Raw genomic sequence first — 22,934 nt, forward strand, 5'->3', positions numbered from 1 at the left:
TTGTCAGTCTTTAACCTCTCTTGCTCTGTATCCCTCTCACTCACTCCCACTCTCTTCCCGTCATGTTCCTGCTCTGTGAAAGAAAGTGTAAGTCCAAGAAAAGAAAAACTCAAATCATTCATCCGCATACACGCACCTCTCACCTGCCCTTTACCCCACTTTAAACCTCCGCAAGACTTTATCTCTCCTCGTCACCTTCATCCTCTCGGTGTCTACCTGTTTCACATTCTCACCCTTTTTCTAGCCCTATCTTCCGCGGGTGTGAATGTGAGCTCCCTGACGAACCTCGCCTTCCCTTCACACTGTCTGTCCTACCGAGGATCACTTTTGTAGCTATGGTAACCAGCTTGCCACCATGTTGGAAAACATCATTATGCCTGCACAAAAAGAGATGTCCTCCCCCAGCAGAGTCGTGCGTCAGGACAGGCTGGCTGCTCCATCATTTCCATATGTTCTAATGTAATCATCTCTTCAGCCTTTAGCAACGCTTAATTGATTTTCATAGCCTTGCACACTAGATGGGAGATTTCCCCCTTATTAAATACCCATTCCTTTTTAATATCATATTAGATGCACTGCGCTCTGTTATTTAAATACTATGTTATCATCAGATAGTTGTTTAATGATTAGCTGTTGCTGAATTAATCGCAAGCTAATGACACAATTGCAGTGATAGTCCTTTGTGAACAATGACTCCCAGTGTCGGGGACCTCCCCCAATCGCCCCCCTTAATCACATTCACTTACATCTATCTTCCTGTTTGATCTGCACATTAGCCCATTGAAATGTAATGTGAGGAAAATGGGATTACAGGGTTTCTGCGTCAAGAACCTTCACGACTTTATGCCTCGGGTTGTAAAATAAAGTGGAATGCTTTTCAAATCCCCAGCTTCCGCTCTATCCTGTCCATCTCATTGTTTCCCACCCAGCCTCTCGCTGTTTGTCTGTCTTGCTTACTGTCGGACTACTTTATTTGTACATTTCTCCCCACCTTTCTCAGTAGCACGTCACCCGTAATGATGGAATGAATTACAATAATCTTTTCGTCCCTTCCTCAACAATTCTGTCTTAATGGCATGTATGTTTTTATTAAGCATTGAATATTTGTTTGTTTGTTTGTAGCCTTTGTTTAACCAGGTGAAAATCCCATTGAGATCAACAATCTCTTTTTCAAGGGAGACCTGCAAAAATTGAATATTTCATTTGAACGTACACAGTTAGCTGTTTGGAGGAGATAAGGTGTTCAGGACAAACGGTGAGGTAGAGAGGGAAAGTTACAGAGAGAGGATAAAAGAAAGTTCTAGATGGTTTTAAAATGAGGAAAGGGGGACCAAACGAGGAAAACTGAAAACAGCAGCTTGTGTATTCCGTTTGAAATCCATGCCTATCGCCTTCAGCAACGTATTGATCTGGTACAGTTGTTATGCTAAGGATAGGCTCTGAGATGATGCCATAAACTCTTGGACAAATTGATTATGTTGAAGAATGCATGGCTGCTTCCTAACTTGGATAGTTACAATGATTTATAGATGTATATGCCCTTTCCGGTCATGAGACCAGCTACATCATAAATGCAGGAGTTAGGGGTTTGGCCATGGCACAGACATTAACGCAGAAAAAACCCTCTAACCGACAGCTTTCCTTTCCACATACAGTGTTTGTTTCTCTATCAGCTCTGCCTCCTATGCTGTGCTCCTCCAGCTCCGGAGAGGTTGTTTTCATGGAGATCTAAGTAATTAGATTGACATTCAATCCTCCTGCCTGTGTGAAAACAACTGTTATTTTTGATTCTGTGTCCAATCAACACCATTTACCATGCCAAGCCAGACTCTTAAAGGAGGACTTGGTTCAATTTAAAATACTTCAAACATCTCACTTAGGAATTTCTGCCCTGTATCAAGTTGAAACCTTGCCAGGCGCTGGCGAGATTTGTACTGTTTGTGTGCACTTCCTGTGGATGAAGCATATCAATTGATTGTGGCAGATCTAGGAAGCAAAATGTGGAGATATAGTAAAGCGCTGGTTTGAAGACAGTTAAGTCAAGGGCCAAATCTGACCTGGTTTTGTCCGTGCCCCTTTTTCAATAACATTCAGTCTGATTCTCTCTGGGGATTTAAAAGAGCAGGTATGGAAAAAACCTAATAAGACGGATGACACTTATAAATGATTGGCTCATATTCAAATGGGAACACTTAATCATAGCTTTTATTGCAGCCTGTGTTTTGCATATTGAAATCCCTCATTGAGAATACAGGTCATGGCGATATACATCACTGAAGCAACTTTCCCAACACTACAGTTTTAAATACAGGTACAAGCTGAGCTGCCAAGACAATCTTGAGAAAAAGATGCTCAGAATGGAATTGCTCATATATTTAGACTTGTTATCACGCTGCAGATTGTTCTCACAGACTCGGGAAGATGGTTAGTGAACGTCTCTAGATTCTCAGAGGCGGGCACAGTGAGTCTCTGGCAGCCAGAGTGCAGAGAGCAGGGCCTTCTCTTCCCCAGGGCCAAATCACACAGAGTTACCATTACACATGCTGCTGACTAATTTATAATACCAGCTGAGCTCCCATCCCAGCAGTCTGTCCCATGTCATATATTTCATTTCAAACCTTTATTTATCCAGGTTTATTTTTCAAGGGAGACCTGCTCAAGTAGGTTCCACATGAAACATAGAAACATAAAACAACAAACAAGGACATCATACAGCATCATTACAGGGATTACAATTTACATAACTATCCACATGAACAAGTACCAACAGCATCCGATTGAGTAGCATCCAACCGAGCTTTGAAAACATTTAGTGGCACCAGATTGCTCAGTTTCCATTTAATTTGCAGACTGTTCCAAGACAGAGGAGCTGCACATCTAAAAGCTATCTTCCCTAAGACCGTCCTAGCAGTTGGCACATTTAATAAAACCACAGCATGCGATCTCAGGCAGTAGCCACTTACAATTTGCCGTGAGATCAGGGATGTAGGATGGAAGTTTTCCCTAACATGGCTTTGTATATAAAAATGTACCAGTGACTGAGCCTCCGTACAGTTAGTGAAGGCAAACCTGCCCTTGCATACAGGGTACAGTGATGGGTTAATACTTTACAGTTTGTCACAAATCTCAGTGCACTCAATAAAAAAATGCTATCCTTTGACCCTGCTCTCAAATAGAACATGATATACATAGCTATTTTGAGGTTTAGTGACGACTGAGGCCAACCGTATTATACACTAAAACCATTTTATTGATTCCCTCTCTTTAATCCTCTGTTGTTTCTGACTGGACGGAATCACCAAAGAGAGAAAACCATCAGTACGCATGTGCACAAGCAGGTTTTGTTATATGATTATTTGTATGGATTTCTAGCCTCCCTGGTAACCTGGCTCTATAGTTGCCATTGTCAGTTAATTTACAACTTAAATCAATAGCTCAACAACCTTTGAATGGATTAGAAGGACATTCATGATGCCCGGAGGTAGTGTACTACTAACTTTGGTCCCGTAAAATGTTTTCCTTGTGCCACAATGAGGTTTCCAGGTGTGAACTACAGTGAACTATCGTGACAGCTTTGTAATGGATTGCTGAGATGTGGTACAGTTATTCAAGGTCCCAAAAGGACATTCTGTCATATTCTGTAATGACTTTGGTGATCCCCTGACCTTTCTCTAGAAGCTAAATTAGATCAGATCAAATCCAATACTTTGGCCTATGACTCAAATTTCCGCAAATATAGTAACCATAATAAAAAATAAACCTGCTAAACTTCAGCATTTTGGAATGGTAACCCTTACCCCACATTTCATTAAGCTTTTTACGATTCACCAGCTATTTGTTAAAACAATGTAAATAACAAACTATATTGACTAATTCTCATGAATAATTCTGAGAGCTGAAATGTACAACTTGTCAGAAACTGGAAGGGATTAAATTCACAGCCAAATCTCACCTTTTCTTTCAAAGCTATTGAAACACTTCAATACTGGAATAAAAGGCAATTCATCTTCTGCTGCCGACTAATTGTTACATTGATTTCTTGTCATTCATGCACAAATCCAAAGCAGCAATTTACACAAACTCACACACACATACTTTCATAGTACTGTGTACCATGGTAGACTAATGACTTTGGACGCACGCCTGTACTGGTTGTCAACTCAATTGAACTGAAACTGAAAGTACGCTGAAACTCAGTTGGCTTGGCAACTTAATGTATTATGCTCGGATGATAATTCATTTCACCTTTCTGCTCTGTGCTCACTCATTCCATTGCATGTATCCTCTCTGCTTTTCAACCTTGTGCCCGCTTATATTTAAATCCAGCTAACTTTATTCCTGCTTCACACCCTTCAGTGAATGAAGCTGTGTGGGAGAATCTGACAAAGATGCATAGAGAGAGGAGGAAGCAATGTGTAAATGTCACACGTCCCCATGTGCTCATTAACAGCATCCACATTAGTCTTGCATCCCCTGCTCCTCTCCACATCCCTTTTCCACCTGTTCACTTTCCCTCAAGGAGAAAGGACAGGGCACATTTGGATCATCGTGTCTTTGAAGAGGAATGGCCACTCACCTGTAAATAATGCATGCGCTGTTCCGGCATGTGTCGCAGTTGGCCGTGTCCTGTCCGGTTCGATAGGAGAGTCTGCGGGGAAGATAAGAGTCGTGAATGAGTAATTACAGGACTTTGTTAAGCTGCTCCCTCACACCTTCCTTTCTCATCTAGTTTGTCACCCCTCGTTAGCAGGACCCGAGTAAATGAGGGTGAGGAGGAGTCATGCTGCCCTCCTGAGTGGCCCGTGTCCAGCAGCCAGGGCACAGAGAGCACAGAGTCGGCCATTAGCGCTGGTTGACTGATTTTGAGGTCGGATAGGGCAAAGTAGTACAAAGAAAGAGTTTATAAGCAGTAGGTGTGACAGGATTGTTACTTTTCCATTCACCTACATTACAAATGTTCTGATATAACAATGTCACTGTAAGGATTATTTTAGTTATTGATCAATTGACATATTTTTTCTATATAAATGTAAGAAAACGAACACAATTTCCCAACGCCCAATATGACTACTTATCCTAATATCAAAGTTTTTTTACTTGCACTAAAGAAATTGAATCGTTGATTATATCATTCTGAACAAGATACTGTTGTACATTTAGTAATCTTACATATTTTCAATAACCATTTATCATCTGAATTATAAAAAAAGCATCGAAAATCTTATCAGATAAATGTTGACAATTTTGCTTATAACGGAAGCTCCTTTGGCAATTGATAGTCCACCCCTCTTAATTTAATTGAGATATTGATTCACTGAATTCACATTCAAACCCATCAATATCCTATTATATCATATCCTGCCTGTCCCTATATTGTTCTATTATCAGTTTCTGCTGAGATGAAATATTGTCATGAACCAAGGTCCCATTATAGATCCCCATTTCTCAAGGGGGCAGCTAAAGACCAGGCGATGGCCCTGAATGGAACTGCTTGGTTTCATGCTTCAAAGGTTCAATGGCTTTCTTATTGGATTATCATGTGAAAATGTGCCTATTGATTGGGAGCATAGTTTCCTCTTATAATTAACGACATATGGAAGTACTGTAGCCTTACTTCATTAATGGCATGGACTGGAAGGAGATGCTCTGCTGTTTGTTTTTTATGATCATGACCTATGAAAGCAGTCTTGAAAACCCAGTTTAACTGTCGTAGCTAATATTTATCCAGGTTTCATGCCAACAAAGCCGTTTTTAGTTTGACATTTTTTTTACCAGGGTAATTACAAACTACTAGAATGGTAAATTGAATGGTAAATGGACTGTACTTATATAGCGCTTTATCCAGTCTTTAAGACCCCTCAAAGCACTTTACATACTACATGTCATTCACCCATTCACACCCATTCATACAGAGCAGTGTACCTTACTCTAGGACCTAACATTCACACACATTCACACACCGTTGGCCATGCCATTGGGAGCAACTCAGGGTTAAGTATCTTGCCCAAGGATACATCGACATGTTGACTGCATGGGCTGGGATCGAACACACAACCTTCTGGTTGAAAGACGACCGCACTCCCTCACAGCCACAGTCGCCCTAATCATTTTGTATGACAGTTATGAAATATGTGAAGCTGGGTTTGTTGCAGCAAAAAGCACACTCAAAAGAAACATTGTTTTGTCAAGGTTTTAAGATGTTCCAGAGTAAGGCCTTTGCTCTAATAAACCGATTCACCAAAAATGTCTGACATTTCTAAAATGACTGGTAGTTCAAAGTCACTGAATTCTCCTCTTTATTGATGTCTATAGGCTGACATGAACACTTAATTCTCGTCCTGATCGTTGTAGTAGTAGGAGAGCCCTCTTTTTGAGTCTTTCTCAGGGATTCAGCCCATAAGGTGCTTACCAAAAATTAAACCGCTTTCATACATTTACTCTCCTAATCTACTCCATTTAGTGATATACTCCCCTTTTCTTTTTTTCTTTTTTTTTTTTAAAGCTGTCGCCAATGTTAGACAATCCGACAAGAGAATAAGTGCAGTGATATTGGGAAGTTTGCAGTTCGGAGCATTTTCATTTTAGGGGATTGCCATAACCAGAAATAGTGCCAGTGCAAGGCCATCTCCACACTCCATCGAGGTGAGTCGATCAATACTCTGCCAATGGGTTACACGGGCAACTCGCTCCTTTGATTAACTCACCCTTATGCTCTCTATCTCTTGTCCTCACGCTGTCTAGACTTTTTTCTTCTCCCATCCCTCGTTTCTCCCCACCTTTCTCTCACACTGAGTTAATAAGAGAAAAAATAAAAGAGCAGAACTCATTTTGGCAAGCCTCCCTGGAGAGAGTGAAGCCAAAACCATGGCCATTAACAGTATATTAATGCCCCCCCCCCATGTGCTACTAGGTGAGCCCTCCCAAAGGTCATTGAGTGGGTGGGAGTCCAAAGGCATTAAGGTTGCAGCCACACGAGGACGATAATGGTCGTATCTGCTACAGTTCTCCATCAGATAGTCGGTCCGACGCAATAGCCCCAGTATTTCGAGCCAGGTCCAGGTATCTCGCAGGACAGTGCACCCAGCTGGAGCTTCCAGCTAGATTTGATCGATATGGAAAAGCGAGTGAAGTCTAATCGGACAGGAAAGGAGACACGCAGCTCTGCATGATAACCTGCAGCTCCGCCCGCTGTGATGGAGCGATGAGCGGAACAAAACACCCACTTCAAGTTAGATCATCACCCTTAGCTATTTTAATTACCTCTCAAACTACCTAAACTAGTTATAAATATGTTTGTTTTTACTGTCGGGTCACTCATTACTGGATCAGCCAGCTGCATGAGACCACGGATACTGACGGGCTGTCAGGAGAGGGGGAGGAAAGGAGACCGTGGTAAATTTGGTTTTATATTGGACGTTGGATATTCGACACATTCGAAAAATCGATTTAACACTGGCTTCGATGGACGAATTTTTGTCAAACCAACTTCGATGTGTTAATACAAGGCCTGCCTATATAACACAAAGCTTCTTTTGTCAAAAAACCCGACTTTTGATTTTATACTATTTTTTTAATGTTAAAAGATGCTATAAATCTATTATGCGGCTTGACCTTTTCACCTACCCATGTCAAAACACATCTGATGAACCCAGCTAACATCCCTACACTTAACACAAAGCTTCTTTTGTCAAAAAAAATACCCTTGATTTTATACAATTTTTTAATGTTAAATGCTATAAATCTATTATGCGGCTTGACCTTTTCACCTACCGATATCAAAACATACTTGTGAACTATATATTATACAAGTTAGCATACAAAAAATGTAGGCAGGCTATACTTGATTAATGTGTACTTTTTACACACACTAAGTAATTAAATAAATACAACTTACAACGATGTGAAATATTTACATATGAACAGGAAATCAAATAGATTTATTGGTTATCGCACAGGGTACATTGCCATTGTGCCAGTTCTTTTGGAACATGTACCATCGTCATGGAAACCACCTTCCACATGAGTCACACGGGTCTAACAAAGAAAAACAAATTGAACATTTCATATTGGTGATATGATTTTTTGTGCAGAATGTAATATGACAAAATTTAAAAGAATCAAGAATTTTGTCATTTTTTGTCCCGCGGTGGCGGCGGGGGGGGGTCAATCTACCTAGCCAGCTATTCATCTCTATAAGATAAAAAAAAAAAAAATATAAATCAAAGAAAAATAACATAAACAAGAATAATTCGTATAGCAATCAATGGAGCAGAAAAAACACACGGATACGCTTAATCCAGTGGTTTCCCAAACTTTTTCATGTCCGGGACCCCCTTGGGTATTGGGAAATATGTTCGGGAAAAAAAACTATTATACAAACACATTACATTTCTCTTGATAATAATAAGAAGATACAAAGCATCCAACTATCTACTTTTATATTAGTTGATTATGGGATACACATGGAACAAAAGCTGAAAAATAATTTGTTAAACTTCAAATTTTTCGTTGTAAATTTGAGAACCTTGGTTCCCAAGCTGACGTTTTCATCTTGTTTTGGTTTCATTCTCGCGCTACTGCTAAGGTTTTTGAGACAGGAGGACACACACTGGGTCGCTTGCCTCCCGACCTTACCACGTTAGATGTGAAGCCAAAGGGAGATCTGCATGACTTCCGCATCATACTTTCTTGATTGTGGGCTTAGTTGGCCCTGCCGCAAGGCCTTGTCGCTAGCCTCAATCCACTTTTCTCTCTTAACTGACAGCCGTGGTTAAAGCCTTCTTCATTCTTGAGTCTTTCCCGCCCGATTCCTTCATTGCAATCATGAAGAACTTGCCACAGGGATATGTGCTTCGCCTCTCCGCGGCAATAGCAGTGGCAGCGAGAGAGCTACTCGTCCACATCAGCGCTAAATAGCATACAATTGATCTAGGGGTATCATTAAGAGCTATTTGGGCCTTGACATTCTGCCCTAAATAAATGTTTGCTTAACTGACCTGCTGATGCTAACCTCAGAGCTGCCCTGCCATGCTCCGTACTTGCGCTTATTGAGTTTCTCCTCCTTCAGGTTATAATTGCAGTTTGAGTCAATTTAAAGCACTACATAAGATGAACTGCTTCTTTGTTGTCCCTTGCTTAGGCTAGCAGCAACAGAGCTAGCCTGTGGTGTCAATGTGCGGGCCTGAAGGAGGTGCCACAGAGGAAAAGACCATCCTGAGCACTAGTAAACTTGACCTGGGGTAGGTGCCTGAATCCAACAACACGACATTTTAAATGGAGGAATGTGTATTGGAGATAGAAAGAATCGAACCAGCATTTCATCGTTAACCTGTTTGTTAAGGAACACTTGTTACAAGAGCAGAAGTTAGTTTGACATAAAAGAGCGTAGATACATATCCACTCACACAAATTACACTATCTTGCTCGATATTGTGCAAAACGTATCCTTATTGTTATTAAAACAGCGTATTCCTGGACAAAAAATGACAAATCTGTGTTTTTTTGTAAATGCTTGTCTCATTTACCGTTATCACAACAAACAATCATATTCCACCCAATATGAAATGTTCAATTTGTTTTTCTTGTTCATACCCNCTGCTCGATTATGGCAAAAATCATAATCTCGATTATTTGGGTCAATAATTGATATCACGATTATTAAAAACGATTACTTTGAAAATATCAATTTATTGGAGAAAAAAAATGTGAACAGTATGTTTTTAACGGTTGATTACCCTGAACTTTAAGTATAATTCAACTGAAAAAAAAGTAATAAAAAAAAAAAGTAATAATAATAATACAAAAATAATCGTTTTATTTCGGTTACGTTGTTTTCGTAATCGTTGCAAGACATACTCGTAATTGCGATTCAAATACGATTAATTGAGCAGCCCTAATACATATAAGAGAAAATGTAGTGTAAAATGTGCCTTTTTGGTTTATAAGGATGCAAGTGAACACAAATTCCCACTGCAAATAGACAAGTAATGCTTAAATAATGATATAATGACTGTAAACTGTAAAGTGTTATGCTTACACACACAACATGAACTGTACAATATATAGCAATTGAAGATGATCTGCTGGTTGTATCAATATGGTTAAATTGCTGTGTCCTTGCAAGGCGATAACCTGGAGCCGTGGATGCACAGCATACAACAGTATCAGCAGTATTAGGCTTACACTGCAGAGCGAGGAAAATCCTATCACTGTTAGAGGCAAACTGTATCTGTGTGGAAGAAACAAATCCCATAGAAAGTGAGCAGCATTAAGCTACAGTTCTTCAGGAAAAAATGAAGATAGATTACTCTCCCTGGCTTTCTTAATTGAAGTCTTTTTTATAGGAGTAAGAAAAAAGGATATTGATATACTCTCTGCTTCACTACAGAATGACACCACCACACACTCATTAGACTCTGACAAACACACCGTCATTGATCACAGAGTCCTTTGATGCCGTGTTACTCCGGTTATTTGATCTGCCAGAGCCTGTTAATTTTTCAGCCCGTGAATTACATTCAATGTGTGAGCTTGAGTTTGACTTCAAAAGACACCGTGATCTTATTATAAATGATGACGCATAGGGCCGTGATTCAAAGAGTAAGTGCAGCTCCCTGGGGCAAGACCAAAGGAAATCAAATGTTCTAAAACTGGTAGAAAGTTAATAATACTGTAGAGAACCTAGTGAAACAATTAACAGCAGGAGAGGATCAATAAAGTGATAAGATAGTGGAAAGATATTAAAAATCTAATTGTCCTCTGTCAGCTCAATTTGGGACCAGTTGAATGCCAGAACGAGTAAGTTGAAGAAGATGGGGTAAAACAATACAAGGCATGAACTACTTATTTCTTAAGTCAAGAATAGATTGTTGAAGATGTTACCGAGCTGAGTTACACACCTCAGGTCAAATATATCCGGCCAAGCATAAAAAACTCATTGTTGCCTATTATTTGTGGTCTATTTCAGGTTTACACATATAAACACCCTAATTTACTTTAACACACAGAAAAAAATGCATGAACACAAACTGCACAGACTTGCCCCAAAGTGAAGTGGATTTACACCAGTGTAATTAACAGCCTGTGATTTATTGCTAATAGCTGCAATGTTCTTGGCCCCGTTTAAAGGCCTGAGTCAAACAAATGCAAAGTGCTGAGTGTCTGGTTCAGCACCCAATCATTATACCTACATTTATGTGTGTTCATCTTATCAATTCCAAAAGCATAAGGGTACATATTAGAAACCGAGGTATTTTACCGTGACACTTAATTTGCAATCGTCCCACTTTCAAATTCTCATGTGTAATGCCTGGAAATGATTATTTGGCAGTGCTTTGATGCAACTGACAGAATAATGTGCACTAGAGCTCACATGTAAAACTCATCATGACCAACTTCCAGTACTTTGTAATGAATATATTTTGAATTAAATTTTCTCTCAGGAATATATCTTGTGTAGCAACAGGCAAATCACGCCATGTATTTCAGTCGGAGCGGACGTCTGATGCCCAGCTCACCTTGAGTTCTGCATAATCTCTCACTATGTAAAAGGTAGTGTCTGCTGTAGCCAGACAAACTGCAGTATTCATGAAGTGGATCCTGCTGTGGTTATGCAAGTCTGTCCGACTCAGGCTAGTGGCTGGAAGAAGCTTTAGCAGATTAAAGTTCCTCTACATTTAACACAGCTGAGGCAGTAATCTGAGTTTCACTTAGCAGAACCTAGCAGTCAGATGTGTGCGGGGGTGGGATTACAATGATGGCTGGAACAGATAAATCCCCTAGCATCCTGGAATAAATGTGGAGTACACAGAAAAGGGAGAGAATGTGTGTTGCAATACTGTACATTGATCACAGCAACATCAAATAAAGCTAAATCCTAAAAAGCTGAGGAAAAGATCTTCTGCTCAACACCCCCTCTCCAGTGACCAAGTACTCCTCACTGGGAAAAATACTAATGGGCTTCCCTCTCACTTTAGGAATCACGATAAGAAAGCAAATAACACAACCACCACAGCGGCGGCAGCAGCCAAAGTGGGCAGCCAGATGTAATTAGAAACAATCTGAATTGGGAGATTTTACAGGGAAATAAGGATAGAGTAAGCCATAAAATGTAGGTCGCTTCAAAGGCTGAGCAATTCTGCGACAGATGCCTGTGCTGAGGTCAATGAGAAGAGGCCAAAATGTAGAAACTTAATATGGTTAGAGGCGGAGTGTGGCAGTTAAAAAATGTCAGGATTAAAAGAAGCGTGAAGGGGACAGAAACCAGAGTGTTAACGGATAAAGGAAGAATATACACAGCAAAACCAAAAGTTAAAGTAAAGGTTGGTTAAAACAATCCATGTTCTATTGCAGTGAAATACACCAATTATCACATTATACACCAAACCAAATTATAAACCTAGTTTGCCATAACCAAATGCTGTCTCCGATTTGTACGTACAACATGTTTTGCACTAGCATTTTAATAACTTGCTGTTAATACCAGCATGATAAAATGTTTGACCTGACTTTGTGTGTCTGTGTCTTTGCTGCAGTGTGGAGCTGGACTTCAAGCAGCAGGAGGACAAGCTGCAGCCGCTGATGATGAGGCTTTTCCCTTCGGCGGACGGCCACTTCCCCTCTTTGCCTTACCCCCAGGAGGCCTTCACCTCCACCCCTAAACGCAAGTCCAAAGCTGACTCCAAGAAGCACGCTCGCTGGAAACTTTGGTTCCTGTAAGATGTAAGATCACAGGACCGTCTCCTTCCCAACTACTGATGCACCGGATTTATGCGTCTGTCTACTCATCGTTTGGTTTAACCATAGGCTTCAGTTTTTTTTATCAAATCTCTTTTGGTACACCTGGTGTTAATGGAGAGCTCCACCACTGGATACTGAGCCCCTTCTCGCAGAGGACAGGATGTGTACTGGGACACATGTGCGGATTCCATGGAAAATTCAAAAACGTCATGCTTACCAAAAATTGATGCAGAGTTATATTGAACTAATTTCTTCAAACAGGGTGTGAAATTACACCAAGGGAATTTTTTCGCAGATCAGCAAGGTGAGAAGACAAATTCGACTCTCCTCTGTCTATTTGCATATATTTTTCTAGCTGACGTCCACAGGGTTCTATTCTAGGATTAGTTAGTGAGCATCACATTTCTATTCACCAGTTGGGACTGTTTGTTTTTCTTCCCTGCCTCCAGGAGAGGTTGGCCCTTCAGCCGCCACGCTCTGAGGTCTACAGCAACAGCATATCGCCGTACTGCAAAGCACAATTAACACTGTTCAGGATACATTTTCTGCAGAGTAAATAAAAAGAACTATTTTGCGTAATAACTCACATGTAGATCATCTACTAAGACTTTCATCACATCTAAAGAAGAGACCTTAAGGACAAAGAAGTCAGAGATGTTTATTCAATCTCTTTGATCCACTTTCTATCCATCTCTAATATGTCTCCTTGAATCCACTGACTTTGAAGTAAAGAATGAATAAATAACAGTTATTTTCTTAAAAACATTTGCAAAGGTAAACATCAATGTACTTTTTTCTATATAAATATATATCTATATACATTCATTTTAAGGTTTAATGGAATATATTTATTTGAGCTGGTGTGGAGGGGGCTGTGCAAAACTACAGTGCATAGAAGGAACATTTCTGATTCTTAATTCCTTTTCATACATCGAACCTAGTTCTTATAAACCTCACACTGCATATGATCATACCTTCATGAGTATACAACGAAAGAGTTCTGGCTCAAAATACAGAAAATTCAGTTCAAAGTTCAAAACTTTTGTTCAGTCAAGAAACCAAGTATCACAACACATTGTTGGTTTGTAGCACATGTGAGGGGAAACAGAAGATAGCTGTGATTGTATTGCTGCAGTGTTCTGCATCAGCTACTCCGTTAGCGACTGACACCGAGCCACAGACTGAATGTGCCACTTCTGATCACAACCAGGGCTTCTACAGTGCAGGGTGGCAGGCTTGTCACCTCGCATGCTTTTTACAACCCTCACATTTTGCAGGATATTTTCTAGCTTTTAAAGAATTTTTAAAGAGATCTACAAAAAATTGTCCACAGCCATACCCCCTTTTTTTCCTGCTCATCACTTTCTATCGATCCGACAGCAACTCATGCCGCGACTCCACACAGGGTTCAAAGACTATGTACAGAATATTTGTTGTATAGCATCCAATAGGGCTAATACAACTTTAATGAGAGGGAAAGCAGCCAATATCTAAACAAATAGTTTACCTTAACATCGCCTGCAGGAGCTTAAAGCCTCTCAAAGCCAAAAAAACTGCCCAAAAGACGAATGAATACGAATCTTTATCTGCTGTCACAACAACACCATGCAAACTGCTAGACGTCACTGGTTTGACCTTCACGAGCTCCGACTCGCTGCTTTCTGTTGGCTACATGTGATCACACCTCCACTCTTGTACATGCAGAGTAGGTTTCTTTCAGTAGTTATGCTGTAGCATCAAGCGAGAAGTAGATGTTTATCTGTACCTTAAAAGAAGTGCAATTGATTTAATATGTGCAATACTGTGTATTTTATACTGTTTTTTTGACAAAAGAGAAAGAAATAAAGATATTTAATATGCAAAATGTAAAAAATAAACCAGACATCTCCAGAGCTCTCAAAATCTGAAGAAGAATGGGTGTCATTTGCGTACTATATTAGTGACTTTACCTCTGGAGGTTGTTCATTTAATTAAGGCAAGTACCAGTTAAAAGGTTGACTAACAACCATCTATAACAATATACATTCACCTCTAATGGTATCAAACAGTTGGCAGCAGAGACACATATCTTATGGGCCAACAGAACTTCAACTATATGCAAGGAGAAACATGCTAAATGGGGTCTATTTGGATTTGAAATTGGTTGGATTTAGGATTTCCTTTGGCTTAGTTTGAAAAATGTTATGCATAACAATCACCTCTACAATCGTATGTGATGCAATGTGAGAGAAAATCAGGCTGCTCTTTGATGTGGTGATGTGGCACAAACACGAGCAGAATGCAGCACAGGAATTATCAGCGCACAGCTTTGGGTGCAGCAGACGACCTGCTTCTGATCCAAAGCAACCCCTGCCTTGCTTACCTTACCGTGTGTATGGACTTTCAGGGTCACGTCCGGGCGTTTGTGTGCATGCAGCTGCCTGATGAGGCCTCAGACCAGCAGAGTAAATGCCCCAGAGATGCAGAGTCATCCTCACATGGATGCACGAATTTGCAGGAACCAAAGTTGCTTGGGGGCAACACTACCCGCCTCCTCTCATCCGTAGCAGGGCGTCCCCTCAGGTGAATGTTTATGGCTCAGCAGTGAGGGTACAAACAAGACATCTCGCTTCCTTTCACCGCAGCCCCCCCTTCTGTGGTTTGAAGGTGGCGGCCATCGTGGTGATGGCGAGTCCCGGTGGTTTCCCCACAGCGTGGACAGTGAGCACGCGCCTGACATGAGTTGTTGCCGGGTCAAGATACCCAAGAGGACGCTCAGTCAAAGTATCAGTATAGCAGAGGGGAGGAGAGGAGAGGTGAGTGATAAGTGCACATTTGAGGCATTATGATTCAGTGCCATATCTCACTATGCTTCTTTTCTGTAAGAGCTCTGCAGCAGTCTGGCCGGTAGAAGAGAGAGACAAAGAGGGAGAGAAGCAGGGAGTTGCTGGGAGGAATATTTGCACAGAAACCGATATCAGGACAGAGATAAAGAGGTTGAGTGATACAGATAGGCCCGGGATCTGATGTGTATAGATGTCATTGAGATGGCTTTGTTGTAATATATTCCCTCTGAGAGTGCATGCAGCAAAGAAAGAGCTCCAGGCCCTATAGCCGGTCAGCTTCATCCTGTCAATCAATAGCACAAGTCCTTCCCCTGCAGCTCTCCACTCCATCTCTACTGCACACTGCAGGAAAGTCTGCAGGATACCCACGAAGCACTGCCGCAAGATATCTAGCTCCTTAGTCCTCAAAACTAAAGCCAAGTAAAGTTAAATAGGTGATTTAGAAAACATTATGTAGTCAAGCTTGTTTTGACCGCCAGGTGTTTTCTGACAATGCATAACAACATGTACAAAGATCAGTGTGGATAAGATGGACAAAAAAAACGCAAAGCTTCGTTTCATTATTCTGGCTGTAGCCTCATTCCCATGTGTATCTGGATGGCTCATCCGGAAGCTTAAATCTAGAGGAAAAGGTAATTCACTGCATTAGAACTTGGTCATTTCCGCAGGGGTGGCCAAAAAACGATCCAAATGAATTAACAAGGATTCATCTGCACCCGTGTGAGGGTGGACTTGAATTTAAAGAAGCGGCCCGTTGAGATGTCCGACGATGCAAATGCTGAATGAGTCGCTAACAGGCGTAGCTCTGCAGGGACACCGAAGGACAAAAACAGACGCCCCCCAAACCGTCCCTGTGATGGCTCTCATCATCATTCTGTACCCACCACCTCCAGGAGAGGAGAAAGGAAAGAGAAGGAGAGAGGCGGTAGAAAGAGAAGAACATTAATGCAGAAATCTAAAAAGGTAAGCGCGTTGCCACTCAGAGGAACAAGGTCGGTGGTTGGCTGCGGTGTTGTTTGAGCAGCAGTGCGCAACCTGCCTGCAGAGTAGGCAGCGGTGCAACAACAGTCCTCCGATTAGAAAGCTACAACGCATCCAGAAGCACTAACTGATCTCATAGCTGTCATCACAAACGTTATTGATCGTTAGGGAGTGATTCAGGGATATGATTCAAATGAAGCCTCTTTCCCCAAGCATTATATTACGTTTGAGTGAAAGGGCAGTAGTGCCCTCAAAAAGACAAGGCTTAGATGTGACCTCTATCTCCCACTGGGTAAGAGGACACACTGATGCTAAATATTTAGCAGGTACTTAGGAATGTCAAGGCAATGGAGTGTGGCCAGCTAGTTAGGAGACAGCCTCTGACTAAAGGTAGCACATGTATACAAAGTAGATGGGTTCATTAAGGGTCACAGGAGGTCATGGGTAGAGCAGATTCATTAACCAGAGAGGAGGCTGGTCCTCGGGGAATGCCTTTTCCCCTACACACAGAAATGGATGCACTTAGTTTAATACAGCAGACAGGAGGCCTGTGTGTGCCGCATTCATGAGCTTTCATAGCCTTTCTGACTAAGCAGAAGGTAAGTCTCATATCAGAAATACACAATCAAAAGAAAGAGGAAAAAGGGAAGGAGCAGAAGGTGAGCTGGTCCGGACAATATATCTACCATATTTTTAGAAAATCTGATTTTTCACATCGCTGAAGAGCCTGTATCCCTGGCATAAGAATGAATGGACTGGAATGCTACAGAGGGAGAGTTAGTGGGAGGTCAAGACCCCCGCCTAGCAGCTGGCTGGGAGGCAGGGGCAGAAGGGAGACCCTCGCTCACCTCACAGCTTCATTAGCCCCACATTATGCAGTACGAGGCGATAGGTTACTCAACAGAGGGCTCCCAGCTGACGCGATTAGCTTGGTGGTGCATTGCTGGAATACCTTTAGAGGCAAGTCTGAAGAGAGAATCCCTGCTCTGAGAAGAATGAACAAGAGGGTAGGGCAGGATATGGGGGACAAAGGACGAGAGCTGCAGAAAAGCACTGTGACGTAACACAAATGCTCATATACACACACTGGATGATTAGTGTGTAATGACTCTGGGTTCTAAATCTGCCATTGGGGTTCAGTACCTGGGAAAAAAAGAAGATTCTACACTGACGCAAACACACAAATATGATAAATAACCCGAGACAGGAGGAGCAAGGATTCTAGGCCATCCAGTAACAGTATGAATATAATGAGTCAGTATGATACAACGTTCCTATACATACTCAGAGTCCGGACAAAATGTCCATCTCATCACTCTGCTGTATTTAAGTAAGCTGTAAAAGTGCCTTTAAGTGCCCTCCGAGGAATCGTCATAAAACCAAGCATAAAAAAACGATGTGTTTATTACCCAAGTCTCCCTTTCAAAGTCACATCTCAAGATACATGCAGCTCTAATGAATACAGGGTGTAATAGAATGAGTTAGACAATACCAAAGTCGATATTCATGACTCAACTGGTACAGAAGTTGACATTTATTGGAGTCTTTGGACTTGTGAAAGTGGTTTAAGGCTTTGCATCTGAAATAAAGCAGCATATTCCAACAGTGACTGATAGCTGCATTAATTGCTACCGAGCTGTTGCTGGGAGAGTGATTGGGAGAAGGAACACGCTTTGTGTGATTTGATTACAGAACAGAGCATCAGAAAATGTTTTGAAAAACAAACGCACACAATAATAAATAAATAAAACACTGAGCCACACAAACAACTGGCTGGAGAAGATATGAGCAGATCAAAGCCGCTCTTAGATTGAGGTTGTGTGAAAGCATTTGGCCAAGGTAGACTTTACCTTTAATGATAGCTTTGGAATTGAATTGAAGTTGGCAGTGGGCCCGTGGGAGTTAAGCTGCTTGTGGTACAGAAGCCTAAAAATGGCACTGCGTGTGTGTGTGTGTGTGCTCAGTGGTGCTCATCACATCCCTAAAGCAGTTTAAGAAAGTACAGTGGGGGTGTGTTTAAACAAGCTAGTTAGTCCAGTGCTTGCACGTCCGGTGTGTGTGTGTGTGTGCGTGTGTGTGTGTGTGTGTGTGTGTGTGTGTGAAACCAAGAACAAGAAAAGAACAGATTGAGAGAGAGAGGCAGGAGTACAGCTAATGGTTACAAAATCAAACAAACTTACGATGTGAGGTGAATCGCGGCCCATGGAAATGACTGTCCTGTTCACTGTCCTCAGCAGCTTCTCCATGACGATCTGCACATGCCACTGGGTGGGACCCTGCAAATATGATCAACACACCATTACCATTTTTGAGGAAAAGTTGTGTGAAAACGTTGTATTGTTACATAGCCGTGTTTACCGTTTCAAATTCTCATTGTGATAGGAGGTTGTCTACTTTTTAGTTATTCATTTCCCATAACCCACATTTTCTATTTCCGTTTGATTTATTTCATAATCCCGCAATGACTATTTACACATCTGACAGACCTGATATATATCACTGATGCAGTCAAAATGATTTTTACTTATGGAGGGAAACACCAATTGGCCAGCTGTATGGTTGTAGAAAGTGGGACGATTTTCCATGGACCTGCTTATTAGTGAGTGTGAGCGAGCGCAGGGCTTCTTCCAATGCCTCTACTTTTCTGTGGGGGGAATCTTCTAAGCACACCGAGCTGTGAAGCAGCAACCTAAACTTTCAATAATTTACTCAGCTCTTCCTGCGATCGAAGAACTTGCACACGTAGGTTTGTGCACAAATGCCCACAAACATTGACACAATTGCAGAGGAGAACAAACAATCTGAGGGGGAAATAACAGACATTGCCTACCAATGCATGTGGGACGTACATCTTTTTTGAAAACCAAAGAAGTTTCCTGATATAATACATGGTATATGATTTTCTGAATAAATCAAATGCATGGAGACATTTTTTTTTTTTAATATCATGTGGCCTTTTACATATAGATCATTTTATCAAAAGAGGTATAAATTGTATTACAACTTAGACACTAAAGTGAACAGAAATATTTTTTCCTTTAGTTTTCCTTTATAAATGGGCGATGCAGCCTATAGCCGCTTTCACACCAAGTACTTTGCCGTACTTAGTTCCCAGCACTTAGTTCCCCCATAGAACTAAAGAGCAGATCGCGTTCACACCGGAATAAGTCCATGAGGGAAGATTACGCAAATTAAGCCGCTGACATCACTTATTTTTCTTCTGCTTTGGGTTTACTGGCAGGCCGCAAACAACTTCACGGCGTATACTGCCACCCGAAGTCCCCAGCCGGAAGTCCCCAGAGTTGGGGACTGGCTTCAGTAGAAGCTCCCAGCAGCTTCTACTGAAGCCTTCCGAGTAAATCGCCAGAACGCCGACACCTCCTCATCACTCCCATGTTTCTTTTTGTGTGGCCATAAGTTAGTCTCTCTCCGCTGGTGCGCGGGGCTAATGCTAATAATGCTAATGCCAGCAAATACAATGTCGGCTTCACAAAGCTTTTCAGAGTTTTACCGGGCGTGGTTTGCAATTCGCCCAGCCAATCAGAAATTGGAACTTTTTTCTCCCCAGGTAAGAAAAAGGGAAAAGGGGGGAAAAGTTCTCATGAACTAAGTTCTCTTTTTGGTGTGAACGCAAAATCCCAGGAACTATCGGAACTAAAAGGGAAAAGTACTCTGGTGTAAAAGCGCTGTATGAAAGTTTGCAGTGTGATACAGGTATGAAAGAGAGAACCATGCAGGGAGAGGAAATGGCAAAGCGAGAGACAGGAGGAGGGTGAAAGTGGAAGATAATCCCAGGCAGAGTGGAGTGTGGGAGGCCAGGCCGCGGTGATCAATGGTGAGGGGAGTCTGAGGGGGCCTGAGGGAGGACATCAGGAGTCTGGGCATGGAAAAGGACGAGAACACACTCGCCAAGCAGCTTAGTGTTTGATGGTGTGTTCTCATGTGTGCATCTGTGAGTGATGCCCAAGTGTAAGGGAAGTGGACTCCAGTAAAATAATCATATCCATAATTTCTTCACACCAATTACAGTCAGCTATTTTCGGCCATTTTATAAACTGTACAATGAAATGATTAAATGGAAAACAGCACATTGATTAGTAGCTATTCAGTAAAAACCACAGTCCAAATGTGTTTCTTTTTTATGGAGGGACTCCTGGTTCCCCTTGTTATGCAACTATTCATCCCAGAGGTAAAGGAAAATACACAGCGCTGGAGAGTTAGTTGTTCCTCACTCACCACATCCTTCCTGTACAGCACCTCCAGGATGTCACTGAGCAGCTGGCAGCACGCCTTGGGCTCCTCGCGCTTCTCCAGGTGGAACTTCAGCTGGTCTGTCATCAGCGGCAGGAAGATCTCACGGCAGTCTGCAGGGACACCAGCGAATACACACATTTACAATGCCGCTCAACACATGGAGCAGATGATGGATCACACAAGGCAGTGCAGCATATGCTCCAGACAGACTCTCCATGAAGAGGCACGCAGCTCGCTAATGGTTTCCTCCTCACCGCTCAGAGGACTGCATTAAAACTGAAGATTTTATTGATTACACTTAATGTGGCAAAATCTCCCCAAACAAAATGTGTGACATCATAAGACTCAAAACAGGAGACAATCAGAACTGTAAAAGTGTTTTTTTGGGAGGGGACGGGTGATATAGATGACTGATTAATTACTTTGTTACCAGTGTGTTTTGCACTTAAGATAGGCAGCAGAAAACACAAACTTTTCTAAGTTAATGCAACACAACATCCGATCAAACCAAAAAACGTGTGCTGATGTTGACGGCAACATCAAAAAGTTAATTTCCATATTCAAAGTGAACAGAATTTGGTTGGAAATGGGATGTGGAGGACAGCCGAGATAAACCAGAGGATTCTCAAGGGAAGTAAACTGAAGGCATTCTGCCACAAAATTATCATATTTTGTATTAAAGCCTCTGATTTCAATCTCAGTGCCATTTGTGTATCAGTGTGGAGGTTTAAAGCCTAGGGACAAATACTGCAGTTAGGCCCGGTTTGATAATAATATGCACAGTATCAGTTAAGTGACTGTCTTTGTGGAGGGAAACCACATTGATAACCTCTCGGCAAGAAAGAAAAAGACGTTAAAAATAAAACACCTCTCACTCAGACAGCCTTTCTTCACCAATGCAGTGGCAGACTACACAACAGGGACAACAACACACTTATATAATACACAATCCTTATTTTAAGTTGGAGAGAAACTGCTTTACCTAAGTGCCACCCTGCTATACTTTCCAACTTTAACAAGACAAACAATCGGGACGAAATAAAACAGTATATGTATTACTCATGAAAACAAACCCACATGCACGAATAGAAAGCTTTTCCAATTGTCAATACTGCTCAAGGCCAAATGATAAAGAGCAGGCTCTAACTGAATAACATAACCTATGCTGACCTCTTCATAAACAATTCCCAGCAGTGTAATATATGAATACATTCATTGTGTTAAATTCTCTGACCCCTTTAAAGGAGCTCCATGTTAAATTGAGAGGTATGGATTGACTTCATGAAGATAGATGAAGAAAGGAAAATCTACTGCTTTCAGCCAAACATGAGCAGAAAAGTTATAACTGGAATTAAACATAACCAAAAAGATAGGTTCCACACTGATACTATGATGAGGCTTTGTAATAAAAAAGGGCTAATGAATGCCTTATGTAGTGATTAGAAATGTAACGAATAAAAGACTCACGGAGAATTAAAAATTATATTTGTAATGACTTAGGCATTGATTAGTGGATCGATTTAACACAATGATTCTTTTGTAGCAATCTAGTCAATCACATGTAGCTGCTGGAGTCCTATTGAATTGCTTTTAATAATCATAATTCAAAGATAATTAAAAGGAAGATCGGATTTTGAGATCGGATTTTAACTTAATATGTGGTCTAAACAGATACATTGCTATTAAAGATGTTTGTATTAAATGCAACACTCCAGTGGCTGTTCGTGATGGTTATAATAGAAAGAAAACGTTTAAAATGGTGGTGCAAAGTATGAAAGGCTTGACCTGAAGGTGGCACCAAAGGGAAAGTAGTTTATCCTCTGACGAGCATGAACATTTCCTAATGTGTTTGCATAAGTGTGTTGCTATAGAAAAGGAACCTCTACATGCATCTCATCCTCTGAGGATTATTAAATAGCTCACCTTTTTTCACTGCAATCCACCAATTATATTACGCATACATTTTAAAAATGGCTCACGCTTTGGGGACTGTGCTCTGTAGATATCATGACTATCTTTTCTGTAAGTATTGGGGGTTTCTTGTGTAAGAAGTTGTCGATCTCATCTGCGTGTGTTGCTTTAGAACAGGGTAGGAGGTCATCAAAAACAAGAATATTTAACCTTACATCCTGATTT

General features: G+C 41.3%; 1 protein-coding gene across 1 annotated transcript in view; it reads right to left on the reverse strand.

Annotated features, from left to right (window-relative positions):
- dock1 (dedicator of cytokinesis 1) overlaps positions 1–22,934 on the reverse strand; it is a 180,613-nt gene that overhangs the window by 90,298 nt on the left and 67,381 nt on the right. The window contains exons 26-27 of the mRNA XM_010766495.1: positions 20,781–20,908; positions 18,725–18,820 (exon numbers count right to left, since the gene is read on the reverse strand). Of these exons, the coding sequence (XP_010764797.1) occupies positions 18,725–18,820; positions 20,781–20,908 (224 nt within the window). The remainder of the gene's footprint in view (positions 1–18,724; positions 18,821–20,780; positions 20,909–22,934) is intronic.

Source organism: Notothenia coriiceps, unplaced genomic scaffold (genome assembly GCF_000735185.1).
Source record: "Notothenia coriiceps isolate Sejong01 unplaced genomic scaffold, NC01 NC01_scaffold00003340, whole genome shotgun sequence".
Lineage (NCBI taxonomy): Eukaryota > Metazoa > Chordata > Actinopteri > Perciformes > Nototheniidae > Notothenia > Notothenia coriiceps.